Consider the following 27241-nt stretch of genomic DNA (forward strand, 5'->3'; position numbering starts at 1 on the left):
ACCGACGGAGCGGCAGCCGGTTGGACAGACCGGACAGCGCAGGAAGCCGGGACGCGGCGGGACAGTGACATGGCCGGCCATACGCAGCAGACGAGCAGGCGCGGGAACCCCGGCCCTGCGCCCTCGGAGCGGGTGGCGCTCAAGAAGGAGATCGGGCTGGTGAGCGCCTGCACCATCATCATCGGTGAGCGGGGCCCGAGGCGCGCGGCGGCCCGGGGCCGCAGGGCCGAAGGCTTGGGGCGCACAGCCACTCTGAACAAGGGGCACCCCTCTCTCCGGGCTCTCCTACGGGTCTTCGACAGTGGGACCATGGGTGAGGGGATGCTCAGGACACCTGCGGTGTCTCCCTTCACACAGCGGCTGCAGGGCTTCTTGTCCCCACCTCCCCAAGCACCCCCGAATTTTTGCGCCTGAGGGAGGTGCGGCTCCCATCCACCGCTAGAATCCTCCTCCTGCCTTTACTTCGCCGTGGAGCTTCGACAGGGCACTTACCCTCAGTTTTCTCATCTACGAAATGGAGATGAGTATGGTCCTGCCTTGAGTGCAGGAGCCTTGCATGCATGAGGGCTGGGCAGGCTGACCCCAGCTGAGGCCCCAAATTCTGGGCTGTGGCTCATACCAAGACCCTACTGTGTGCAGGGTTCAGGTGCCATACAGTGTGGGTGACTTAGTCTTTGAAAGCAGGAGGAATGTGGGTAGACTGGAGAGGTAGAGCCAGCCCAGAGGGGAAATAGGTTCAGAGTAAATAATTACTACCGGGTTTGGTGGCAGGACCCTGGGGGAAGGGGGCTGAGCAGCCAGTGAGTGCGGGGACCAGTGTTGGGGTGGGGAGACCAAGCCTGCAGAAAAGCCAGCTGCTCCCTGGGCTGGGATCCCAATAGGCTCCCCCATCCTATGACTCTCCGGCCCCAGCTTCCTCATCTGAGAGTGAGTCCATGTGTCCTGTCCCCATATGGGCACTTCTGGGTAGGCAGAGGTCTCAGAAGACAGGGAGAACAGTGGTGGGATTTTCCTCCTTCTGTCCCAAGTCATGAACACGGACTCCTCAGGAACTGGCTAACCCAAACCTGTGCCTATGTCCACACCGGGTTCCTCCGAGACCCTCCTGGGAGGGGTCTGTTCCATCCCCCTGTGTCCCAGGAGACATGAGCTGGAGGGGTGAATGACAGGGATCATGACTGCTCTTACTCTACTGCCTGCCTGGCCTTCCCCTCCCCAGCCAGTGGGAGCTGCTTGTGCATCCACTGCCCACCCATCCTTAGATGCCTGGAGATGGAGAAAGCTGGGGGCTCAGGAGGGCAGACCCTGGGGTCTTGACTTTCTCTTCCTCTGCCCCCACAGGGGGAGCTCCTGGGCCAGGTCTAGGGTCTAGCTCTTGGCCATCCGCTGTATTCACCCTGAGAGTTGCCCCAGAACACAGCCCCTGTGCAGGTAGCTCTCCTGTCTCACCCACTTGCCCCTAGAATGGTATCTTCTGGGAACTGGTCCTGATCTGGCCCTCAGACCTTGGCCTAGAGTACCTGTGCTTGACTGTCTGCTGGGAGAAGGGGTGGTTCCAGGGATTTGGCCAGGGTACTGGTGAGAGCTTTGCCCTGGCCCACACCCTCTCCTGGAGCTGTGTCCCCGGGAAGGGGGAGCCCACACATTATGGACGGGCCTTGGGGTCAAGAGGCTGACCACGTCTGGAACCAGCTACACCTGGTACCAGACAGGTGCAGGGAGAGATGCGGCTCTTCCTGGGTTGCTTCAGCTAAGCCCAGCATCCTTGAGCTATATTCCTACTTTGCCTCCTTCCCACATCCCATCCCCCTCAGCTCAGGCAGAGGCTGCTGGCTCCTCTCTCCTCCAAAGAGGGCCCTGGTGGTGGGGGGGGCGTAGAGGAGGCTAGCTCTACCATCACACTCCTTCTCCAGGACACACGCTGTAAGAATTTCCCACGCAGCCCAGCCCTTCCCTCACAGCTCCCCTACCTTTCAGTCATTCTTGCTTTTCCAGGTCCACTGCCTCTTGGCCTCTAGACCTTGAAGGCTGAGCTGGGGTGAGGGGTGACTCGGCTAAGGGTGGCAGACCCAGGAACAGAACCCAGATAACCTGACCCCAGCCCGGGACACTTGGTGGTCCAACACCCCTGCTTGGGGAGCTCTGAAGGGTTACGGCCTGCAGGAGGCTGGCCTGGGCAGGAGATGGACAAGGGGAAACTCAACTCAGACGGAAGGGGGCAGGAGGCGAGGGAGGAGGCAGGTGTGTGCTGAGTCAGGGTCTGCACTGCCCTCCCTGCCTGGTGCCCCGAAGGCCCCCACCCCCTCCCTATGCACTGTTCTGGGGGCCCACCTCCCACATCTTACCCCACCTTCCTGCGCTGGGGAGCCTGCTCAAAGTCAGAAATATCTTCAAAGTCTCATATTTTAGCTTTAAAGATCTTGAGAACTTTATATCCTACTCCATCATCTTTCTTGTTTGTTACCAGCTACTGAATTGTTATCTCCAAAACTTCCAATAGAACCTCCCAGAAGATCCTATAGTTCTCTCCCCTTGTACCCCCTGCCCTGTCCCAGGCTGAGGAGTGGGGCTTTCAGGAATGGAACAAATAGAAGGGCTTTGGGCTGGGATAAGACTCCACCTAAAATGTGTTTAGAACAGCACCTGCTGGCCACAGCAAGCATGATGGGAGGGGAGCAGGCCAGCCTAGAGGAACATGAGCCATGGGGCGAGGCTGTGCAAGACATGGCCACATCCAATATCTATTCAGACCAACACCTCTTTCTACATTATGAAAATGTGTTCTCTCTTTATCTCATTTGATTCTCATGCCCACCTTGCAAGATGGGAATTTTTATACCCATTTTACAGATGTAGAAAGTGAGGTTGGAAGTTAAATGACACTGCTGCAAGTGGTGGACTCGGGATTTGGAACCAGGTGTGGGCTCATCTCCCAACAGTGCCCATCTTCACACTGCTCTGGTGCTGGGCAACATTGGGGCCGGATTCAGAGCCCTTGATGGGGAAGGTTGGGGAGTGAGCCAGGAGCTCATTCACCCAGGATTCACTGAGCTCCCCACTCTACTGGGGATGGATGAACAAACAGATGGACAGAGGGATCTCCCCTGACTCCCCCAGCCCCACCCAAGGCTGTATGTACAGGGTCTCTTGTCCTGACTCGAGGACCTCGGCCAGCTCCCTCTCCCCATCCACACCCAAGGAAGGGACGTGCCTGGGTCTAGCAGAGGGGGAATCACTCTGGGTCTGCTGACCAGGCTGTCCTGTCCTCCACTCTCTCCCTTTGACTCAAGTATCCATCCAGCCCATGCAGGTGTTTGTGGGTCAGGTTCAAGTATGTTCAGGGACTCAGCGGTCTGCTTCATGAACCCTGTCTCCTTAGGAGCCAATCCCTGCTCATTCAGCCGTGGCCAGCTCCCTCTCGGTTGCCTCCAGGGCTGGATGTGGCTGGGCTGCTCAGAGGATGGCTCTCTCCAGAACCCCAGCCCCTCCTCCCCGGGGACCCTGAGGAGACATAAAACCACATAGGAGCTTATCTGTGCCTCACCACAGCCCCAGTTTACAGATGAGGAAACTGAGGACCTGAGGTTTCTCAGGTCAGCCCAGGGTCAGATGATCTTGGTGTGTGCTGGGCCACTGTTGGGGGCCGAGGCAGCTCCGGCTACGAGAGTAGGGGCCTGACAGCACTGGACGAGCTCACTCATCTATTCAACAATTAGGGACTGAACAGTGTCGGGCACTGTTCTAGGTGCTGGAGACACAACAGGGAACAAGATAGATAGTATCCCTATCCTCCTGGAGCTGACACTGCAGCAGGAAGTCAAAGAGCAAACAGGATAAACACGCTGAATGTTCAGCTGACAGGGCAATAAGTGCTTAAGCGAGAAAATTAAAGCAGGAGCGGGGATTGTAGGTAGGAGATGTGTCAGGAGTGGGATGGGGTCCAGTTCGTGCGGGTCTTGAAAGCCACAGTAAGGCTTTTGCCTTTTTCTATTTGGGACATGGGAGCCCTGGGAGGGTTTTGAGCAGAAGGGGGATGGCATGGCATGGGGTGTGATGGCATGGGGTGTGATGGCATGGGATGGGATGGCATCGGATGGCATGGGATGGGATAGCATGGATGGGATGGGATGGGATGGCATGGGATTGGGATGTCATGGAGTGTGATGGCATGGGATGGGATGGTGTGGGGTGTGATGGCATGGGGTGTGATGGCATGGGATGGGATGGCATGGCATGGGATGGGATGTCTGGGGTGGGTTGGCATGGGGTGTGATGGCATGGGATGGCATGGATGGGATGGGATGGCATGGGATGGGATGGGATGGGATGGCATGCCCTGGCATGGCATGGGATGGCATAGGATGGGATGGCATGGGGCTCATTATGGAGAAGAGGCTGTGGGCATCAGGGGCCGAAGCAGGGAGCCTGGTCAGGAAGGTACTTGAGTCACCTGGGTAAGAGACAAAGGTGGCTCAGAGCAGGGTGGTGGCAGTGGAAGTGCTGAGAGGAGGTGCAGTTCTGCGTGTTTGCAAGATAGAGCCAAAGGATTTGTGATGCACTGGGCACGAGGTGTGGGAGAAAGGAGGAGTCAAGGGTGACACGAGGTTTGGGCCTGAGTGTCTGGGAGCACAGTGTGCCATTTATTGATCCAGGAAGACTGCGAGAGGAGCAGGTCCAGGGGAAGGAGGGTGAACATCGAGAACCCCACTTTGAACATGTGAAATTCGAGATGCCCGTTTGTTGAGTTGGATATACAGGTTTAGTTTAGTGGCGCTGTCCGTGCTAGGGATATAAATTTGAGAGTTGCCAGCAGAAGCTGGGGGACTGGGCGAGGTCTCCAAGAGACTGAGCATAGAAAGAAAAGGGCAGAGGCCCCAGAACTGAACCCCAGGCACCCAACATCTAGAAGTCAGGAGAGAGAGGAAGCAACCAGCAGAGGAGTCCAGAAGGAGCAGCCAGCGGGGCGGGAGGAAGGCCAAGAGGCTGAGCGAGGAGGAAGGGATCGACCTGCCAGATGCTGCTGATGAAACAAGTAAGACGTGGCCTGGGGCTGGACTGCTGGATCCAGCAGCGTGGAGCTCATTGGTGGCCTTGATGAGACTCAGCCTGCAGACGGGCGCAGGCGAGGCTGGCTAGGCAAGGCCGGGCTGGGCGGAGTGAGCCAGGCAGAGAGAGCTCCCCACTTCTGCCCATCCCTCTCTCAAAAGGAAGGTGGATTAGGCCAGAGCCGAGCATGTCCTGGAAACATCCCCACTCACCTCCCTGGAGTTCCGTCAACACCTCAGTGGGCCCTTCTGTCCGCCTGGAGGAGTGCCTGACACATGTCACCATAAGGACACTCACGTGCTTGGAGGCACAGGCTTCACCCAGGGTGATGACAGGGTCCCCAAAGCAGGGCTTTGGCTGTTGACCCTAGAGTATTGAGGTCCTCTGGGGATCAGGTCTCCAAAGGCCAGATTGGGTGGCCTGGGGTGTCTCCAAGGTGGATGACAATAGCCCTTCCTGAGGTCTCCGATGTGCCAGGCGGGGTGGGAGCCTGCCCGCATCCCTGCCTCTTCTCCCCATTTTACAGAGCAGTAAAGCTCAGAGAGGTGAAGCACCTTGTCCACAGCCCCCCACCCTGAGGGATCTGGTATTTGAACCCGCATCTGGGGGTTCTCATCTAGTAAACGCCCTGCCTGTGGCTTCAGGAACCTTGGGAACTGATGCTACTTGAAGTTCTTTCCCGGTGGCCTCATGGGCCGTACCCTAATGTGGAGGTGCTAGGACTCATTGCCCAGGACAAGGGAAGGAGGCCTGGCCCATGGCCAGCCCCTGATCAGGCCCAGGAGCCCCGGAGCTGCTCCCTGTCAGGCCAGCAGGCCAGTGTGACAGGAGGGGGCCCCGTCATGGCCATGCTCGCTGAAAGAGGCAGGGATAGACAAGGCGCGTGTAAGATGCCCTAGGCCCTGTGGGCTCCCTGTCCTTTTGGGAAGCTCAGCCCCCTCATCTCAGCAGGCCAGGGCACAGACCCTGCCCTCTGGGAACGCAGAGTCCACCCAGGGTGGCAAATAAAGGAATCAGTTCCTGGCCGTCCTCCAGGTACCATGGGAGTGGGGCAGAGTCCAGGTTAGAGGGGTCAAGGTGGGGCAGGGAGGGCGTCCTGGGGGTGGTGTTACTTCTGAGAGGCCAGTGAGCTGGGGAGAGACCTGCCACAGTGGGGGACAAGGGGCCCTGAGCAGACCGCATTTCCTTGGGCCCCGAGAAAATGTGCAGGCCGTGTCCACCTGCTCAGTGCCTCTGCGCAAGTCAGGGTTGGACCAGCCCTTTGCCGCCCCCTACCCCAGTGGCCCTGGCAGAAGGGGAAACTGAGGCGCTGAAGGGCAGTACTGGCCTGAGGTCACACAGCCAACTCCTGAAAGTTTCTAGGGATGAGAGGCAGTGCCGGCGGCCTGGCCTGACAGGACCTTGCTCCCTCCCCAAATCAGACCTTGCACATTCCCCCACACACACTGAGGGCAGCTGGCTCCTTCCACCGACACGACCTCCAGGGTCCACCCCTGTGACCTCCATGGTCGGCCGCTGCCTCCCAGAAATAGGTCAGCAATACCGCAGCGGCCGGGGGGAACAATGGCCCTTTCTTCGTTCCTCCGCGGAGCCGGGTAAGCCCCATCAGGCCAAACATCTTAATGTGATAAAAGCCACCCAGCTTGGGCTGAGGGAAGAGGGGCAGAAGGAGACTGGAGGGGGGCCTCCGAGTTGGGGGACTCCCATCCTCACCCACCTGCCGAGGAGCTCTGGCCCCGCCAAGGACCTGCAGGGACCAGAGAGAAGCCATCCCTTTTGGATGGATAGGAACACGGAGGCCTCAGAACCCGCATTTCTCCCACCCGCCGTCTGTCTGACAGCTGACTGGGGGCTCAGCAGCATCTCTGGGCCCATCCCACGTTCCCTGGTTCCTGCTCCTCCTCCTCTTCCTCCAGAGGAGGATCCCCCAAGGGCCGGGCTTGTCCACTGCTGTTTCCCAAATAGGGCAGAGCTGACTCTGCTGGGCCTGAACGTGAGGACTGAGAAGGGAGGCCTGAGCCCACCACCACCGGGAGGGCTGGGCAGGCACCCCTGTAGTGCCCCGACAGCTCCAAGGTCCCTTCTCCACACCTCCTATAATCATTCACGTGCTGGAGGCCCCCACCCCTGTCCTCAGCATCCCCTCTCCTCCTTGCCCTCTGCTGCTCACCCAAGCTACGGCCCCTGTTGCTCCTTGCAGAGCCCCACCCAGCCACATGGTGCCTAGAGCAGCCAGCAGACATCAATGGAATTTTCTGCCACCTTCCAGCACAGACCTAGGGCAGATGCTGGAGTTTGTCCAGGCCCAGAGGGAGAGGCCCCCAGCGACCTCAGAGACACCAACTGGCACACGTGGTCCTTTGAGCCACGTCGGCAAGTTCTGCACTGTAGCCTGAGGCCACGTGTTCAAAACAATAGTGCCCCCACCCACCCACGCCCTGCCACCCCCTCCCCGCCCACTCATCCCCCAGATCCCAGGATCAGAGTCTCCAGCTACTGGGCACAGGCTAGTGATGTGTCCCTTTCAGACCCCAACCTCGGAGGACGAGGTGCCAGGTGTGGCTTCCCCAGCGGCTATGCCCTTGAGGCCCTGCCAGGCTGAATTGTGTGGGGTGGTGGGGTCCCCACAGGGTGGGTGGCTCGGGGCTCTGGTTGCCCCCAGCTCCTTCCAAGGCCACCCAGCCCCCGCTGGCTTCCAACCTCACTGGCTTTTGGCAAATCCCACTCCACCAGGTCCTGAGAACAGAGGCTCTGCTGCCGGATAGAGCGACTCACAGGCCCTTTAGAAACCCGACAGCCCACCCAGGCCCTGGACCCCCGTGGCAGATGAGGGAGGCAGCTCCTCTGGCCCGGGAAGCAGGCTGAGGGCACAGCTTACCTCTGGGGACTGGGGGACAGGCATTCCTTCGTCCTTATCTGGATGTATTTAGGGCTCCTGGGATGTGACTGGAAAACCAAGTGGGGATTCGTGGCTGTCCAGACTGGAAATCTGTGTCGGCCGGGGGTGGGGGTGGGGGGAGCACCGTGGACAGAGAATGCATGCAGATTGGCAGCCACAGCTGTGTCCTCATCCAGACCCGCCTGAGGACCTGGCAGGTGGAGCAGGCGGGCTCTGCCCTATGGATGTGCGCTCCCCCCAGGGCCCTGCCGGCGGGCAATCTTATTAGGGGCTGAGCCCTGGGTCCCAGCGGTGTTGCTTTTTTGTTATGTGGCCTGTGGGTTCTGGGATCATTTCCTCTTGGGCAGGCCCTAGTGCAAATCACCAGTGATGTGACCTGATTTATTTGAACAGATGGTGAGACCCAGGTAACCCAGAACATTGCCCTCTTTGCCCTAACTGCCAGGGAGCTCAGGGCGAAGTGGGCACTCAGAGTCTTGTTCATCCTGGGAACCTGCTCTGCAGCCCATGGCTTGGCCCTCTGAGCGCTTCCTATTATTCCACTCCCAGACACCGTGAGTCAACAGAGCCCCCCACACACCCATCCTTCCGAGACTCAGAGTCAACCCCTGGGGCCGCCCGGCAGGCCTTCCGTGCCCACGGCAGATTCTTCTCGCCTCTGAGCCTCAGAAGCCGGGCACCTGCTCTGCTCCTCCTCACAGTCCCCCTCCGGGAGGGCCGAGTGGAGACTGCTGCCCCAGTCATCAGGGCATTGGTACCACTGTGGGCATCGGGCCATTTACTCCATCTGTTTACTCAACAGATACGTATTGAGCACCTACTGTGTCTTGGGGGACCCAGGTGAGTGAGAGCAGGTGAGGTCGCAGACAGTACACACAGAACCACACAAAGGGGGATGCAAAGTAACCTGGATACGGCTGTGGGTGAGCTGAGGGCTTCCCATACAGTATCTCACTGAATCTTCACAATGACCCCATTGTACAGACAGGACTCAAGAGGTGACCTGATGGGGAGAGGTCCCCAGGCCTCCTGAGCCCGGCGGGCTTTCGCACTGTGGCCCTTGGATTAGAGCAGTGGCCCCCAGCAACTGGTCCCCTGTTGGCAACCCTGGGCTGTCCTGAGGGGAGAGGCAGTCTGTGTCCAGACCCCAGACTGGGCCAAGAGGCCCTGCCAGCCGGCCATTCCTTCCATGATGGCTGCTGACCAACCCCAGCCCTGAAAATGCACCAGTTCATCGCTCAGCCCGCTGGCCCTTGCCCAGGACCTGAAACATTTTACAGTGCCAGGAAACAAGGTCTCTTCAGAGTCGGTGTTTGCAGCCTGGGTCTGAGGTCAGGGAGGAGCCCAGAAAGCAGGCAGAGGGAAAGGAGAGATGGAAGGCAAAGAAATGAAGTACAGGGCAGAGTCTGGGGGACCACGGGGCTGTGAGATGGGAAGAGGAGCCCAACTGGCATGGTCAAGGAGGGCTTCATGGAGGAGGTGCCACTCCCTGACTTTGGACTTGGGCCAATGGGAAAGTGGCTGGAGAACGTCATGGTCAAGGTCTTGCTTTAGGAGGCCAGCTGTAGCCAGAGGTTGGAGGGAGGACAGGTGGCTGAAGGCAACAAGACTGGGCCCTGTGGGGATACACAGGGGTGGCTGCCACTTTGCCATCACGCGGGTGGCAGAGCCCCCTCACTTGAGCTTGCTCCACCTCATAGGATAGGTAGGGGGCAGGGGAACTCAGAACGGGACCCATCTCCGGAAGGGTAGCCTGGCTGGATAGACAAGGTGCCACTCCCCATGCCAGCGACTGGGGACAGGGAGAGGATGAGCCCAGAGTGGGACTTGCCAGGTTTAAGGGGCGCTGTGCCATCCACATGCCTTGGGGCCCACCCCGCCTCCTCCTCCAGGGAGCAGCCCAGCTCCCTTCCTCACTGCAGCATCCGGGGCCCCACAGAGAAAGCTAGGCCCCTCAGGGGCCCCTAGACCTGATGCCGCCCCATCTCTCCCCGCACAGGGAACATCATCGGCTCAGGCATCTTCATCTCCCCCAAGGGGGTCCTGGAGCATGCGGGCTCCGTGGGTCTGGCCCTCTTCATCTGGGTCCTGGGTGGGGGCGTCACTGCCCTGGGGTCCCTCTGCTACGCGGAGCTGGGAGTCGCCATCCCCAAGTCTGGCGGGGACTACGCCTATGTCACCGAGATCTTCGGGGGCCTGGCTGGGTGAGTGTGGGGCACCAACGATGGGGGGGACAGCTTTTCCAGAGCAGATGGCCAGTGGGCCCTGGACCTCGGTTTCCTCTTCTGCTTCTCACATCACAGGGAGGTCATGGGGTGGATGGAGGGAAGGGGGTGGGGGTATTAGGCCGCCTTCCAAGGCCAGGCTGGGCAGGACCAATGCCCACCCCACTCCAGCTGGACGTTCCAGCTGGCCCCTTGAGCTCTATGTTTCCTTTTATTTATTTATTTTTTTAATTTCACTTTTCTTTTTTTAAATTTTTATTTATTTATTTTTTCCCCCAAAGCCCCAGAAGATAGTTGTATGTCATAGTTGCACAGCCTTCTAGTTGCTGTATGTGGGACGCGGCCTCAGCATGGCCAGAGAAGCAGTGCGTCGGTGCGCGCCTGGGATCCGAACCTGGGCCGCCAGCAGCGGAGCGCGCGCACTTAACCGCTAAGCCATGGGGCCGGCCCTATGTTTCCTTTTAAATGGAGCCCCCTCTAAGCCCCATTCCCTGCCCAGGCCCTGGTGGGGGCGGGCCCTTACTATCTGAGACCTCTAGACACTGCCAGCATCCAGGCAAGGACCGCTGTGATTTTAGTAAACCCACGTGCCGGGGTGGGGAGCACAACTTTCCTATCCATGCTTTGCAAGAGCTCCCCTTTAAATAGTTCTCGACATCCCTTTATTCACCAGTGAACACTAGCTGAGCACCTACTGTGTGCTGAGGGCCGGGATGCAGTGATAAAAAGATCCATCCTTGGCCTCAAGTTGCTCACAGTGCAGAAGGGAACAGCCCCTCAAATGTGATGAAGACCTAGAGGATCCTTGCTTTGGGGGCGGGGGGCGGGCGGTGTTGGTGCGAGAGGCACCAGCAGCCAAGAGAAGGGGATGCCTGCCACCTAGGGAAGGCTCCCAGGGACAAACCACATTTGCACCCAGGCCTGGAGGAAGGGTGTGGATGGGAGCACGTACAGAGACTGGTGGCAGGGGTGAGCTCAGGTAGCTGTCGGCCGTGGCCAGAGGCCAGGTCAGAGCCATGCTAGAGCCGGGGCTTGTAGGGGGTGGGACAGCCTAGGGGCAGAGGGGGATCAGAGCTATTGCAGTCGTCCATGCTGAGGGCCGGAACAAAGGTACAAGAAGATTCCAGAATCACTTAGGAGCCTAAATCGGGAGGGCATGGTAGGCAGTGTGGCATGAGGGAGAGGTGGGTGCACGGGGGGTGACACCCGCTTTCCCATTGGAGAGGCTCCATAGATGGCAGGTCCTGGCATGGGGAGGGGGAGCTTTTGGGGTGGGGCTTGCCATGTTGATGGGGTCTGTGACAGGTCTGGGGAGATGCTCAGTCAGGTCTGGGTGGGGGTCTGGAGCTCAGAGGAAAAGTCTAGGCTGAAGTATACAAAGTTTGGCTCCGAGGGCTGTGGTCAGGGGCCTTTGGCAGGGTAGCCGTGGATGGGGCCCTGGCAGCGCGTGAACTGACCCTCTGGGTGAGTCCATGGGTGCTCTCCTTTGGGGAGAGGGTCCTCAAAGGGGCCTGGGACCCAAGAAAGCAGAAGAATTATGCTGTGCAGCTGTAGAGGACACTAGGGAAGAAGGTGGGAGGGAGAGGAGAGCCCAAGACTCTACCCCAGGGACCTCCAGCATGGAGGAGGGCAGAGGGGAGCATTCAGCAGGGGAGGAGGGCCATGGAGCCAGGATGTCCCAGAAGCCAAGGGGTTGGGGGATGCAAAGCAAGGGGTAGGAAGCAGGGCTACAGAGAAAGGTGAGGACCAAGAGGAAGCCACTGAGCTTGGTGCCCCAGAGGTCGATGGTGTCCCTGGATGAGGCAGTCCCCACCCTCTAGGGCTAGACGGGGGTTAGGACCACCCCCACAGACAGGCCCTCCCCTAGGTGCAGGCAGAGCCCCCACTCCCATGTGGGCACCCTGCAAAGGTGAGATTCAGACAGAAGGGACATAAATTACTCCCCACCTCCAGCCTGGGCTCTTTGTAAGGTCCGGTCCCTTGGGGCATCTGCAGCCACAGGGCTCTGCTGAGAGCTGCGGCTGGAGCCATGACTGGAGGTCCTGGCACAGCCCACCCCAGCTCAGGAAACAGCCTGTGTCTGGGGGCTAGGTGGCCATTAGAAAGGTGGTTGGTTCCCGAGTCCTTCTCGACACCTACCCAAGGGCAGTCCAGGGCTGTTTGTGCTGAATACTGTCTCTGTTGAAACAGTCCACAAATAGAGCAGAGACCTTGACAAGGTCAGCCCTGCCCCGCTAGACCAAAGCTGGCATCTAGCCTTTGGGTACCAGGGCCCAGGGTGCAGCCCCGCTCCACTCCACACACCCAGGCCGGCTTGGCCGGTGAGGGGGGCGCCAGCTGCCTGTGCCATCGGGCCCTCATTCATTCCAGCTTCCTACTGCTCTGGAGCGCCGTCCTCATCATGTACCCCACGAGCCTGGCCGTCATCTCCATGACCTTCTCTAACTACGTGCTGCAGCCCGTGTTCCCCAACTGCATCCCCCCGGCCACTGCCTCCCGCACGCTCTCCATGGCCTGCCTGAGTGAGTGCCCACCTGGGGGCCAGGCAGGGCCTCTGTCCCCAGAGCGGCCGGACTGCTCCCTGCCCCTGTGTGGGAAGGCTGTGGGGGGATCCCTCCAGCTGCCAGCCCTGCAGGGTGGGCCTCGGGGCTGGGCGTCCTGCACGCCGGCTGCTGCAGGAGCCGCCGTCCGCCCGCCCTTCCTCTGCAGTGCTCCTGACGTGGGTGAACAGCTCCAGCGTGCGCTGGGCCACGCGCATCCAGGACGTCTTCACCGGCGGGAAGCTGCTGGCCCTGTCGCTCATCATCGGCATGGGCTTTCTTCAGATCTTCCAAGGTAGGGCTGAGGTGGGGGCTGTGCCTGGGCTGGAGGGGTGACGCTGACCCTTGACCTCTGGGCCCCCAGGACACTTCGAGGAGCTGAGGCCCAGCAATGCCTTTGACTTCTGGATGACACCCTCCGTGGGTCACCTGGCCCTGGCCTTTCTCCAGGGCTCCTTTGCCTTCAGCGGATGGAACTTCCTCAACTACGTCACTGAGGAGCTGGTTGACCCTCGAAAGTGAGTGGAGCACCCGGCCAGGCCCTGGGAAGGGGCAGAGCGTGATTCTGGGAGAGGCAGCCTCCCTGCACAGACCTGTTGTCACCTGTGGCCACTGCCCCACAGGAATGGCTCTGGAAACACAGCTGAGACTCTTGTGTTCCCACCTGCCTCTGATCTGTGTGGCTGTGGACGAGTCACGGCCCCTTGCCAGGCCTCAGGAACACTGAGTGTCATTGTCCCACTCTAAATGGACCCAGCTATTTGCATTTGGCCAAAAGTGATACATGTGCACACAACATGGTCCCCACAAACGAAGCCATGACTCCATCTGATGCTCAGCCAGGCATCCCGACAGTGAACATTTGCAGCCGGGGCTGGGGCAGGGGCTGATGGGGAGTCCCAGGGGGCCCCTAAGCCTGTGGACTGGGCTCTCAGGGCACTTTTGGGATTTTCAGGGCTGATTTTGGCTGTCTGTAGACAGGGTATGATGTGGCCCCTCCCCCATCTGCCCTTCCTCCCACCAGCGTGTGCCCAGGCTGGGGCGGGGGGTAGGGGGAGACAGATAGCAGTGCTGCCTGCTTCCCTGCCCCAGGGCCCCCCAGCAGGCCAGGAGATGGAGACTCAAAGCTGCTCCCATTGCTGGGTCCCCGGCACCCCCCTCACCCTGGGCCCTGTCCCCCAGCCCCCCGAGGACTGACACTGGCGCACTCCACCACTGCCCCCAGGAACCTACCTCGCGCCATCTTCATCTCCATCCCGCTGGTGACCTTCGTGTACACCTTCACCAACGTCGCCTACTTCACTGCCATGACCCCCCAGGAGCTGCTGGCCTCTAACGCCGTGGCCGTGGTGAGTGGGGCCCCGCTGGGTCCCTGCTGCTGTGCGGCCCCCGCCCAGCCTCACGCACCACCTCTCTTCTGTGCCCCTTCAGACCTTCGGGGAGAAGCTGCTGGGCTACTTTTCTTGGGTCATGCCCGTCTCCGTGGCACTTTCCACTTTCGGAGGGATCAATGGCTACCTGTTCACCTCCTCCAGGTGACCGGACTGGGGAGAGGGTGGTCAGGGTGAGGCCAGGCAGGTGCCCAGGCACAGGAGCAGTGCCGGGGACCAGAGGAAGTGAAATCCTGCCAGGTGGGGCCCACCTGAAGCTGGGATGATGAACTCCCCAGTAATAGATGTCTGATCCCAACTCTGAGGGACAGAAGGCAAGAGAGAGGCAGGCTAGATGAGGGGAAGAACTGCCCACTGGGGCTGCTGGGGCCTGGAGCAGGGGGTCAGAGGCGACAGCTCAAGAGGGACGTCGGGTCTAGAGCTGAGGTCCGGGATCTGGCTGGCGGGGAGGCCTAAGGCAGGGCTCAGGCCCCTTCCCATCCCTGTCCTCACCCCCAGACTGTGCTTCTCTGGAGCCCGGGAGGGGCACCTGCCCAGCCTGCTGGCCATGATCCACGTCAGACACTGCACCCCTATCCCCGCCCTCCTGGTCTGCGTAAGTTAGGGGACCTGGCGGGGTGGGGAGCCGGGGCCCCCAGCAGTGTGGGTAATGGCAGGGGTCAGCCCTGGCCCCGGTGGGCAGCCTGCAGAGGGAGTGGGCAGGGCTGGGTCTCACAACGTCCTGGTCTGAGCGGCAGGCCCAGGGCAGCCGGCAGGGCTGGCAGGAGGCAGGTGGGAGGCCACCCTCAGCCCAGTCCTCTCCCAGTGCGGGGCCACGGCGGTCATCATGCTTGTGGGAGACACGTACACGCTCATCAACTATGTGTCCTTCATCAACTACCTCTGCTACGGAGTCACCATCCTGGGCCTGCTCGTGCTGCGCTGGAGGCGGCCGGCGCTCCACAGGCCCATCAAGGTGAGGCCCCGGGAGCACGGGCTGGCGCACGGGCTGGGAGCTGTCAGAGCCGCCCCTTCTCGTGTGGGCACCAAGGGCAGGCGATGGATGACAGCAACAGGGAGTCCAGGTTTGGCCACGTGCTGGCCCCACTCAGGGCTTTGTGTGCACTGACAAGTTTGGTCCTTGTGACAACCCCATGGCGGGGAGCTTTGAATACTCCCAGTTTACAGGCGGGAACATGAGGCTGAGACACGCTCACGGTCACACGGGATTCCCTGAGCGCGCACAAAACTGAAGACCCTAAAGCGAGCTAAAAGACAAGTCCTCCTGTCTGCATACAAACCCTCCGAGCTGGAGAAGTGCTCAGGGCCCGAAATGTGACACACCAAAGCATCATTGACCTTCGGCCAAGCGCAAGCGGCAGGCCCACACCGTCGCTGTGTGGAGCTCAGAGATACCGAAACTTTGACAAGTCCTCAACCATTTGGCCAACTGGCCATCCATGAGTTGGCTCCAGATGTTGGGCTGCTACCAGAAGGGAGCCCCTCAGGCCTCAGCTCCCAGGACAGGGTGGGAAGCTCCCCGTCCCCCAGGTGGTGAGGCAGGAGAGCCAGGCCGGGTCCTGCACTGTTGGCACTGCCTCTCGCTCTCCCCAGGTGAACCTCCTCATCCCGGTTGCGTACTTGGTCTTCTGGGCCTTCCTGCTAGTCTTCAGCTTCATCTCGGAGCCCATGGTGTGTGGGGTCGGCGTCATCATCATCCTCACGGGGGTGCCCATCTTCTTCCTTGGAGTGTTCTGGAGACGCAAACCAAAGTGTGTGCACAGACTCACAGGTGAGCCGGCAACCTCCCGAGGTGGCGGGGCCTGGGGATGGGACCTTCTTGGGGGCTCGCCCGAGGGCGGGGTCTCCCAGCAGTTGTGGTGGCAGCACAGGACCCAGCCACCACCGAATGCCTCTCCACGATGTGGCCCAAGTGTCCAGGACCCCCCTGCAGAGGGAGCAGCTCCCCGAGGACCTCTGCCCCCCGGGGTCAGACCCCAAGGTCGATCTGTCTGTCTGTTCTCAGAGTCAATGACACGCTGGGGCCAGGAGCTGTGTTTCGTGGTCTACCCCCAGGGCGCCCCCGAGGAGGAGGAAAACGGCCCCTGCCAGCCCTCCCCACTGCCCGCCACAGACAAGCCCTTGAAGACACAATGAGACATTTGTGGAGCCCGAAGCAGCTGTTTCTGTTTACACGTTGTTTATTAAGGAGGTGTTTTTGCAAAAAAGTTTTTTTTTCTCCTGGAAAAAAAGAGATCTGACTCTTAGAGGCCTGTGGTAAGGAAGCCCTGAAGATGTGGACTGGGCTCCCTGTCAGCGCCACCCTGCTAGCTTTCCCTGGAAAGGTCTGTGAATAAAACAGGCTGGAGATGCGCCGGTCTCAGTGAGTCCCGGGCATGGCTCGGCAGGGGCCAGCGCGGGGTGGCCGGGGAAGATGCCCAGCTGCCCCGGAGGAGGCTCTGCCGCTCGGGCCAGGCACTCCCTCCCTCCCTCATGGGGTCCAGAGCCACCCCGGCCCCAAAGGGACATCAGGATTGGGACGTGGCCAGGTGTGCCCCTCCCCAGGCCCCAAGGCCAGCCCGAGGCTCAGCCACACAGGAGAGCCCAGGATTCCCACCCGAAGTGCCTCTCTTCCCATAAATCCCCACGGAGCGAGTGTCAGGACTTCGGAGCCCACGGCCTCACCCTGGTTTACGGGGGAGACTGAGGCCGAGATAGGACGGGATGCACTTGGCCACTGTCAGTTGGTGCCTCGGCCTCTGTCCTGCGAAGGCTGAGCAGCATCTCCCAGGGGCCTCGGCCTGCAGGAAACTCATGGGCTTTCTCTAGCCCGGGCCCACATTCCCAGACCCACCCTCGTGCCTGGGAGATGGACCCCTCAGCCAGAGGGCGAAGGGCACCCGCCTGGCCAGGTCCATGCTGACACTGCAGACATGAGGACGGGGCAGAAGCCTCCTAGCGCAGCTCCTCCAGGGCCTGCTGGGAGAATGGAGGAGGGTTCACTGCCAGCAGAGCACCCACCGTGGAACAGGTCCATGTGCCCACCCACCGCTCTGTTCAGTCTGGGCACAGCCCTGGTGCCCCATGGGGCAAATGAATAGAGAAGCCACAGAAAACACTCCCGAGAGCCCTGCCCCGGCCCTCCCACTTCTCTGGAAATGGATTCCCAGAATGGAGTGGGGGAGGTAGAAGTGGGACCCCAGGGTGCCTGTGTGGACACAGGGGCCCCGCCGTGGGGCTCCTCACTCGGCCCTCCTCCCCCGGTCAAGCCCCCACAGCCCCAGCCTGCCACGCCCACCAGGGGTGAGGGGGTGCCGATGCTGCGAGCTGGCTGGGCTTCTGGGTGGGTCTCCCCGTAAGAAAGAAGGACGCGGAGGCAGGGCAGGAACGACTGTGTATTCCCTGGTTACAAAGCGGGGCTGTGGCGGTCGCCAGCGTGTCCAGCAGGTCAGCACACCAGCAGGGCCTCGTCATCACTGGCCTCCAACGCTGGGGAGCAGGGTGGCGGGGGGCTCCCGCAGATACCCAGTGGCTCTGGCGGGTGGGGGCCTAGGGTGCTGCTGGCCGAGGAGGCCAGAGAGTGAGGGTCCTGGGCCGAGCAGGGCTCCCAAGGCGTGTCCACAGGGGCTGGGCTGTCCACCAGAGTGTCCCTGCAGGCCCTTCTGTCCTTGTCCATTGGCCTGCACTCCGGGTCCCGCAGGCCTGAGGGGGGCAGCTCGGAAGGTCCCACCTCTGGTGCATGGCAGGGGACACTGGGGGGCCTGTCCCCAGCTGCTCTGGGGCTGCCCGTGTCCGTGAGGGGTGCCGGGGGGTCCGGGGCGGCCCCCAGTGCCGGCCGGAGGAGCCCATCGCCCAGCACCGTCTGTGAGGTCCGCGCAGCGGCCAGCAGCGGGATCTGGCCGCGCGGTGCCCGCGGCCGGTGAAAGAGCCGGTTCCACAGGCGGCCGAGGCGGCGGCGGGAGGGCCCGCGGCGGGAGGCATGCCGGCGCATCTGTCGCCGCATGGCCGTGCGCAGGTTCTGTAGCACCGAGACCTGGAGGGCGGGGCGGCGGCTGAGGGGGCAGAGGTCAGCACGACCCCCAAGGGACTCGAGACCCCAAGAGACCAACTTGTCCCCCCACCTGGCCATGACCTCACCTCCCACCTTCCTCGACCCCTGGACCAGCCTGGCCACTCGCCGTCCGCCCTGGCCCCTAGGCCTGCCTGTCTCGGGCCTTCTCTGAGGTCTGGCCGGGAGCCTGGGCCCTGAGGGGCCTCACACCCCCTGGCGCTCACCTGGGAAGCGCTGTAGACGGGAAAGTCCTCCACGGGTGGAATGAGGCCCTGCGCGATGAGCTGCCCGTAGGACGGGGGAGCCTCCCGCCGCACAAACTCAGCCTCTAGGCGCGTCATCTGGGTCTCGAAGGCCCTGGAAGCAATGGGCAGAAGGGCAGCATGGCAGGGACGGCCAGGACCCCACACTGCCCCTGCCCCTCCGCAGGGGCTCAGCAGCAGCACGTGGGCCCTGCCCCTCCAATGGACATCCCGAGATGCCCAGACCCTGCTATTCACGAGACAAGTCTCCGTGTGGACGGCCCGAGTCCCCATTTACAGACCCAAAGCAGTGGGCACAGGGAGCCCAGGGCCTCTCTCCAGGGAAATGAAGAAACCGCGGCTCCTGGCATGCGACCCCAGGCGCCCCGCCCTCCCACCTGTACTCCTGCGTGCGCAGCGAGTAGAGCTTGAAGGCGCAGCCCAGGGCGATGACGAGCAGCAGGCCGCAGACAAGGCTACCGATGAGGGCGGCCGTGATGACCTTGCGGGGAACCGCTGCCAGGCAGCCGTGCTCGTCGCTGCCATCTTGGCAGTCCTCCTGGCCGTCGCAGCGCCACGTCTCAAAAATGCACAGGTTGGTGCCACAGTGGAAGGTGCCAGGCTGGCAGGAGAAGCAGTTCTTCTCGTCGGCGCCGTCGGGGCAGCTCTTCTGGTTGTTGCAGCGGTCGGCAGGCGCGTAGCACAGGCCGCTGCCACCCTCGCAGGGGTACTGGTCAGGCGGGCAGGCGGGGCAGCCCTGCTCATCACGGCCACTGGCGCAGTGCCACCAGCCGTCACAGCGCTGGGGCTCCGAGAAGCAGCCCTGCTCGCCCGGGTCACCCTCATCACCCTCGCCGCTGCTCCCGCACGGCTGCTCCCATGGGAGGCAGTAGCCCTTGACCTGGTAGGTGGCGTTGAAGCCGTGGCCGGCGCTGCGGGCACGGGCGTGGTAGGCCACAGTGAGGCGGCCCTGGGCGGCCTCAAGGCTCACGGGCCGGTGGTTGCTGCGGTAGGAGAGCGTCTGCAGCAGGCGGTCCCCCCGCTCGCCCAGGCCCTCGTACACCTGCACGTAGTCGTCGTAACCCAGCCGCAGCTCCAGCTGCAGCAGCACGCGCCGCGGGTCCTGCGTGTCCACCAGCCACGTGCAGTGGAGGTCTGAGGGCCCGCGGGCCGCTCCAAACAGGTCTGGGGAGGCAAAGGAGCCATAGAAGCTGCCCAGCCGCCGGCCGCACGCCAGGTCGGGGCAGCCAGCCTCATCGGAGCCGTCGCCGCAGTCCTGCGTGCCGTCACAGCGCCGCTCCACAGGCAGGCAGCGCGTGGAGCGCGCTCCGCTGCAGGGGAAGGTGCCCCCAGGGCACAGGCTGCCCGGTGGCTCAGAGGCAGGTGCCGAGCAGTTGCCCTCATCAGAGCCATCGCCACACTCATCCACGGTGTTGCACTGCCAGGGGCCCGGCAGGCACTTGCCGTTGTCACAACGGAACTCGTCTGCCTGGCAAGAGGCCTGGCCCAGCTTCCCTGTGGGGTGAAGAGTGGGGGCAGACGGTCAGAAGAGAGCAGAGCCTCCCTCCAGCTCAGGGCCTGGGGCCAGGAGCGGGCAGGGTGGTTCCTCCATCCCAGTGGGACCTCTGTAGGGCCCGGGAAGAGGCAGGACCTAGGAGAAGGGCCCCTGGCCTCTCCACGGCCACCCAAGAGGCAGAGAGCCCTGGAATGCCAGGGTGGGCTCAGTCCCTGACCTGGGCCGGGGCAAGGGGCAAGCCCTTCACTCTAGCCTCGTCTGTGTATTGGGGTCAGTGCCCTCCAGGGGCTCTGAGGACAGGTCCCAGTGCCACCACTGTGCTCTCGCTGACGGGGCTGCTGCGGGAGACCCTGCAGGGAGCAGGCTGGTGGAAGTGCTGCCCTAGCCTGGGAGCCCACACACACACTCAGTGCTCTGTGGTGGCCCGCCCCGCCCTGCTGCTGGCGTCACCTCGGATGTATGAGAGACGGAAGCCCTGGGCCTGGCCGGAGCTGGAGGCGTCGGAGTGGAAGAAGATCCAGACGTGGTCCCGGGCAGAGATGAATGCGGGCGGGATGGCGGAGCCGCACAGCCGGAAGGCCTCCTGGTGGGGCGGGGCCGCGGGGCCCAGCATGAGCCAGTCCAGGGAGCACTGGTGAGACTCCTCCACGTCAAAGTTGCGGAAGCTGCGGGGGCGGAGAGGCTGCAGACGTGGGCAGGCAGGCAGTGCCCACCTGGCCGAGGACCAGCAGGGAATGGTCGTACCTGAGCTCACCGCGAGGACGGCCGGCCCCACCCAGCCTTGTCTTCCAAACTTCCTGATCCTCCACTCCCAGCCACTTGGTGGGACCCCTGTCACCACCCAGGGGCAGCCCCATTGTAGGGCTGTGAAGACCCCACCCTGTCCCTTCCCGCCCTCTGTCAGCACACGCACAGCACCCCCACCCCAGAGCCAAAGGGGACCGGGAGTCAGGAGCCCCATCGTGGGCAGTTCCCTCCCCTGAGGGAGGGAGGCCCAAGGGTCCAGGTCCCTCCCACGCTGGGTCTGCAGGGGCAGGCGCAGCACAAACTCACGGGCCTGTGCACTGAGAGGAGCTGTGCCCACGGGGCTGGCCTGGGCTGGGGCTGGGTGACAGCATGTCACCTGGGGAGAAAAACTGGCCCTGGACCCCCTGGCCCAGGCTGTCGGATGTGCAGGTCACAGGGCCATGGAGTACTCTAGAAGCCGCCTGTGAGGGTGGAGTCTTTGAGAAGAGCATACCTGAGAGCCAGGGCCCTGTGGCCACAGGGAAATATGGACACCAGGGCAGACCCTGCTGTTGCCGGTCCATCCCGGGCTCTGGAGCTATGGAGTGGCTGCAGGCCTTCTGGGCTTTGGCATTTAGGAGAGTGACTCCCAGCCAAATACCCCCAGGCCACCCCCTGCCAGGGTCCAGCCTCAGTCCCACCACCTAGTCGCCTCACCCCATTTCCCTCTGCATGTCCCCACAGCTCGAGCACCCGGGCCCCTGCCTTCCTGCCGAGACCACCCTGAGGCCCAGGGGAAACCCTGCTCTGGGCTCAGTGCTAGCCTGGCCTCAAGCCACCCCTGCAGGATAGACAGGACACCTCTGCCACCTCAGAGACAGCTGGACTATGCCCACCAGTCCCCAGGGCTCCCCTCCCCGGCAGCCCTCGCAGCCCTCAAGTGCAAGAGGCTCAGGGCAGGACGAGGCCCAGCTCCAAGCAGGCAGCCACAGAGGCCCAGAGAGACCCAGGGAGCTGAGCACACACATGCTAACATGCACACGACTCACACATGTTCACACGTGCACTCACACGCATGCTCTACACATGTACTTGCACACATACCCATCTGTTGACACATGTGCCCTCCACACCTACTCAGACCCGTGCTCACATATGCACACACTTGCACGTGTCCTCTATGCCCGCTCAGATGTGGGCTCATGCACATACACAGGCACACACGTGCTCACACATGTACTCGTGCACAGGCACATCACACACACGCGCACACTCAGCACGTGTAAACCCACCTAGATTCCCTCTGCCACCCCGGGGCCCCCATACCTGATGGTGATCATGTCCCCACGGTCGCCCTGGATGTACCAGCTACAGTTGGTGCCGGGCGGGTAGTTGAGGGGCCAGGCCGGGCTGTAGATGACGCCGCGCCGCTCTGTGTGCTGCTCCAGCTTCCCGCTGCAGGCAGCTGTTGGGAGATAAGGCTCAGAAGCGCTGGCCTCACCACTGGGTGGGAAGTGGCGTGAGGGAGGGGGGCACTAGAGGCCCCCGTGGCTTGAGCACATGTCCTCCCCAGGGAGGGATCAAGGCCAGTCACGGGCCCATGGCAAAGGGCAAGACTACAACTGGAGACTTCATGGGAGTGGTGTGTACGGGGGCCAAGGAGAACCCACGTGGACTCGAGCAGCCCACCCTGTGCCCGGATCCTGTGTCCCATCCCCATCCCCGCAGGGCTGGGAGCGAGCCCACCAACAACTCCCTCGGCACCTCCAGGGTGCAGCCTCTTGGCCTCAGGGCCTCAGCTTAGTGGAGAATTCTGCACCCCCAGGCCCATCAGCCCTGCACAGGCGATCCCACTGGGGTTCCCTGCCTGCCCTCCCTGGGACCTGCCAAACACAGACCTCAGCGCCGGGAGGGGAGGGGCTTTGCCCACCTAACAGATATTTACTGAGGACATACTATGTGCCGAGTGCAAGTATTAGGCCCTTTGAGTAAGACAGGCAAAAGCCCCGCTCTGCGGAGCCCGCAGGCTGCAGGAGCAGCAGACGGACTTCATGCAGATGATCTGCGTGGACTGAAGACTATAGAACAGGCCTGGAGGGAGGGGCCAATGTCCAGACCAGCTGGAAACACAGGCTGGGGCTGATCACAGCTTGTGTGGAATTGGGGTTTTATCCTGAGCATAAGGGGGAAGCCACTGGAGGTAGGTGTGGCAGCCAGATGAGAAAACTACCCCTGCGCTTGGCTGTGCCCACCCCTCACAGTCCCTGCACCCCACTGCCCCGTCTCATCGTCACAACAGACTATGGGGCAGGCGGGGTCCCTTACACAGATGGAGAAACTGAGGCGCAGGGAAACAAGGATGACTTGCCAAGCCCAGTGACTGCACCTCCTTGTTCTCCCCCTGCCTGGCACCTTCACTGTTGCCCCAGAAGCACGGGTCTCTCTGCTTGCTGTCAACAAGACTCTTCAGACCGCACACAGCAGGGCTGCAGAAGGAGAATGACAGCCCTCCGTGCCCGTGGAGGTCCGGGTGACCCAACACTGTGACTATCAGGGAGTCAGTAACCCCCAGCGACAGCTCACAAGAGCGTCAGAGGACTAGGAGAGAAACACACACCCTTGACCCTAAAGCAAGGTGGCCACCCTCAGGTCGCCATCAGAGCCCCAACAGTCATCGGGTCATCGAGGTACCAGCCAGGCCTCTCCACTCAGCACTCACCCTGAGCCTCAGATTTCTCCCCCATAAAACAGGAGCATGTGCTCTGCTCGCAGCCCAGGAGGGAAAGGACTAGAGTGGCAGCCAGGGCCCGAGCAACGTGTTCACTCTGACGGGCGAGGCCACCGGCTTTGTGGACCTCACAGGGGCCCTGGGTGCTGACCTGGGGATGCCCTGGGAGGTATGCGGTTATGAAACCCAGAGGAGGCTTCTCCTCCCGGAGGGTGCTGGGTCGGGGGTTCACAGGCAGGGAGGGCCCAGCACGGTTGGGGGGCATCGTCCCCTGTGTCAGGTCTAAGCACACATTACACCCGGAGTCAGGAGGCTCCGTCAGCTGGGGTGGGGACCACCCCTTTTCCCCAGTACCCTCAGCCCGCAGGACAGGGCCTGGGCAAAGCAAAACCTACCCCAGCCCGGAGGCCTTCCCTAGGGGACGGAGCCCTCAGAGGCCTGGCTCCTCACCCACACTGATCACGGGAAGCCAGGCCTGCAGGGACCTCTGTCTGTCTTTCAGGGATCGGGAGGCCTGTCTCCCCAGACCACCAGATAAGTCAGGAGCAGATGACGGGACAGCTGCCAGCCTGGCTCTGCCTCTCAATAAAGCCCTGACAACACACCCCCCCGAAACAGCCTCACCCCTGAGCGCCCCCACAGCTGCCCCAGAAACCCCCACATCGGGGGCAGCAGTGTCACCCGGTTACTGTTGGCTCTTCTCCAGAGAGGGCCCCGAGACTGTGGTGTCTGCAGCCGTCAGCCTGGCCCATGCAGAGTGAACATGGAGAGGAGGGACACAGGGTCCATGCAGGGAGCCGGGAGCTCTGGGCGTGGCCTCTTGACCGGGTACCGCTTGGCTGTGGGCCTGGGGGCACCACCAGCTCAGACAACCAGCCCCAGGCCTCTCTGTGACAGCAGGCCTCACCCCACCCCAGCATCATGCAGGACCCAGGCCCAGGAGGGGGAAAGGGCCTCATGAATCGGGTCCTGGGGCTCACACCGCCAGACACACCCACCATCCTGGGCCTCAGCTTTCCATCAGTAAAGTGGAGTCAGTGAGTGCCGCTTGTCTCAGAGGGCAGCTGGGAAATCTGAGGAGAGCAGCCGTCTCCAGGCAGACGTCACGTGATGGGGGGCTATGCCCTAGGGAAGGCGAGGGTCCTGACGGGGTGTGTGATGATGGGCGGGCAGTGAGGGGAGCTGAGAGGACTGCGTGTTTGGGGAGATACTGATGCAGGAGAGAGGGTTTTGCGGGTGTTTGCGGGCAGTCAGAGAGCACTGTCTGAGCTTTAACTGGGCGTGACCCGAAGATTCCCTCAGCCCCTAGGCTGAGGTGGCCGCTCGAGTGGGCAGGGATGACTGAGCACTTTCAGACCAGCCCTTCTTTCCTGGCCCTAAGAGCCGTCAGATACCCCGGAGAGGGCCCGAGCAAGGCTCATGAAGCACAATCTGCAGATCCGGTTTCCAGAGGCGATCGATACGCCGGACAACCTGCCTAGTGTAACCGGATGACGGGGAGCCAGGAGCCCCACTTGGGGGAAGCTGCCGAGTGAGTGGAGAACAGCCTAAAGACCGCGCCCAGGCTGCCCTCCCCAGGTTACATGGGCTGCATGGCAGAGCCGGCGGAGCCCAGAGTCCAGGATGCAGGAAGTGGGTCATCTGACCCAGTTGGTGCCTGACAACCTGGGGCAGGACGGGGGCTGAGGGACAAAACCTGTGAGGTCTCTGGGCAGCCCAGCTGGGCCCCCAAGAGTGTCTGAGCCCAGTGAGGGCTGGGAGGGGGCAGGGGGCACAGTTATGGTGCAGGCTCCTCACAGTAGGAATTGCCCAGAAAACTCTGAAAATGCAAAACCATGGAGTCTTGGGCGGGGGACACCCCAGGCAGCTAGAAGCTGGTCTCCACTTCTCTTAGCAATGCAGGAGGGATCAGAGCTAGGGCTCCAGACCACCACCTGTGGCCACACGGGCTGTGCATGCAGCTCAGGACACTGGGGGCGCCATGCACAGCCACCTTGATGTGATTAGTGGCCCCTGGAGTTGGGCGACGTGGACCCCATTGCGGCCTGAGGTCTCGATAGCTAAGAACGCCCAAAGGTGTGGACCTGGATGGCTGTTGTTCTCTCCCTGGCTCTGTGAGTGATCCTTGTCCCTGGAGCATCACTTCTCTACACCTGAGACACATGCATGTGGCAGGCACATTTGGGGCAACATGCTCCCCCATCACACCAGCAGGAGGGCTAGCCTGGGGCTCACGTTCATTAAGATGTGACCCCCTACGCCCTCCACCCCAACACTCTCCACTACGGCCACAGACACCTCACCCAAGCAGAGCCAGTCAGTCTTCTCCTGGAGATTGAGATGGGGAGACTGGGTAGTTAGCTGTGGGGACCAGGACTCTAGGCAGGGCTGGGGCTGGCTCAATGCTGAGCAAGGCAGGGCCCTGGGTTAGGGGAGTCAGCAGAGGAGGCTAGGCTGCAGGGAGCAGGAGCTGGTGTGCAGGGAGACTGAGGCCATGTTGGCAAGACCGGCCCATGAAAGTAGCTTCTGTGGACCCAGGCCCTCCCCATCCCCGTGACCTTGCCAACAGAGATCCCTCTCCTGGAGCCAGCTTCAGTGGGTTTCTGCTGCAAGCCGGGCCCTGAGCAGGACTAGAAGTCCCAGTCCCTCCTGCCCCTCCATGCAGCACAGCAGGCAGCAAACAAGTCAGAGCCCCCCAGACTGCGGACCGCACACCCTCCCCAGCTCCCTGAGGCCCTTCTCAGATGTCTCCTGGTGGCACCAATGGCCACAGGGTCCCAGGCTTATGCATTCGCCAATCCCTGGCAGCCCCTCAGCAAAGAGCAAAGACTCTGATGGCCTCAGCTGCCCCTCCCGCTCCCGACAGTCTTTGCTGTGCTCGGCACTAGGCCTGAACACAAAGATGGCCAGTGGATGGACGGACCCACTGCGACAGGCAGGAGGCAGGAGTGGTTCTAACCGTGTGTCTTAGATTCTGTATGTCTATTTGGCAACCACTAATCACCGGGCGAAACTCTCAGCCAATTGCTGATCTCTCTCCTGCACACCAGCTTGCCTGGAACTGGTCCTTCCCGGGCAGGCCGGCTGATCCACAGCTGAGACCCCACCCACCTTCTTACCTACCTCACACACAAGCCAGTATTTCCCTACAGCCCAAAGCCGGCTGGAATTATTCACAGTAGCCAGTCCTAAGCTGTTTCCCTGTCCTGTCTTGCCTTTCCGCCAGAAACCCCAGCAAAGGCTCTGGCCCAGGCCTTCCTCTCCCTCCTGCGTCTGCCTCACCAAACCTGTAGTCCCCTGTGGCCCCGTGTGGTGTGGTGTGTCTCCTCCTCTTAAGACACAAGTAACAAATTCTTCTGTCAATGGCACTGGCCTCTGTGTCATCACTCAGTCATACCTTTATAAATTAAACCCCAGGTATCATTTTAAAACAGGCAGGCATCTTATGGCTCCTCATGGCCCTCGGGGAACCCCACAGCCTACAGGAGGCACAATCTGTCAATTGTACCAGGCCTGTGACAGTTTGCGAGTGGTATCAAGCCAGCACGTGCCAAGGCCGCGCTGAGCACCATTCCTCGTTAGCCCATTCAACCCTGATAACCAGGCTTTGAGGTCGGTCCTGTTACTGCACCCATTTTACAGAAGAGGAAACTAAGACTCAGCAAGGTGTGAGCTTGCCCAAGGCCAGACAGCTCCATTGTGAAGCAGAAAAGATGCACAAGGATTGAGAGTGAAAGAGGCCAGGGACCTCAGGGTGGACAGGCCTTCAGGTGGCTCAGAGGTCACTGAACCAGAGGGACAGGGAGGAGGGGAGGAAGGAGAGAAGCATCTTACTTACCCAAGGCAGGAACCGCGCTGCTGAGCCGCCCAGTGAGGACGATGTTCACTGTGGGAGACA

The 27241-nt window shown here is 61.7% G+C and overlaps 2 protein-coding genes across 7 annotated transcripts in view; one reads left to right on the forward strand and one right to left on the reverse strand.

The window, feature by feature from the left end:
- On the forward strand, positions 1–16453 carry SLC7A10 (solute carrier family 7 member 10). Of its 2 annotated transcripts, XM_014794786.2 has the most exons (11): positions 1–184; positions 9945–10149; positions 12541–12692; positions 12880–13005; positions 13075–13228; positions 13936–14059; positions 14142–14245; positions 14600–14696; positions 14907–15056; positions 15695–15872; positions 16107–16289. In XM_014794786.2, exons 1-11 carry the CDS (start codon positions 70–72, stop codon positions 16235–16237), a joined length of 1536 nt encoding a protein of 511 aa, XP_014650272.1. In that variant the 5' UTR covers positions 1–69; the 3' UTR covers positions 16238–16289. The 2 variants fall into 2 exon arrangements, with proteins under 2 accessions (XP_014650272.1, XP_087277967.1); XM_087421841.1 differs by lacking the exon at positions 14142–14245 and having other exon boundaries at positions 16107–16453.
- LRP3 (LDL receptor related protein 3) overlaps positions 16264–27241 on the reverse strand; it is a 12965-nt gene continuing 1987 nt past the window's right edge. For 2 of the 5 annotated variants that reach the window (XM_087421837.1, XM_087421839.1), the window contains 6 exons: positions 27182–27229; positions 21942–22080; positions 20340–20554; positions 18772–19888; positions 18356–18488; positions 16264–18113 (listed from right to left, as the gene is read on the reverse strand). In XM_087421837.1, the coding sequence (XP_087277963.1) occupies positions 17529–18113; positions 18356–18488; positions 18772–19888; positions 20340–20554; positions 21942–22080; positions 27182–27229 (2237 nt within the window). In that variant the 3' untranslated portion in view covers positions 16264–17528. The other 3 variants (XR_015549520.1, XM_087421840.1, XM_087421838.1) reach the window with 3 other exon arrangements.

Source organism: Ceratotherium simum, chromosome 33, assembly GCF_057802395.1.
Source record: "Ceratotherium simum simum isolate JZ-2026a chromosome 33, ASM5780239v1, whole genome shotgun sequence".
NCBI classification, from domain to species: domain Eukaryota; kingdom Metazoa; phylum Chordata; class Mammalia; order Perissodactyla; family Rhinocerotidae; genus Ceratotherium; species Ceratotherium simum.

Coding starts and splice junctions, on each gene's coding strand:
- SLC7A10 (XM_087421841.1), top strand. CDS start 70: ATGGCCGGCCATACGCAGCAGACGAGCAGGCGCGGGAACCCCGGCCCT. Junction 14,060..14,599: donor CCTCTAACGCCGTGGCCGTG/GTGAGTGGGGCC, acceptor CCTCACCCCCAG/ACTGTGCTTCTCTGGAGCCC. Junction 15,057..15,694: donor CGCTCCACAGGCCCATCAAG/GTGAGGCCCCGG, acceptor CGCTCTCCCCAG/GTGAACCTCCTCATCCCGGT.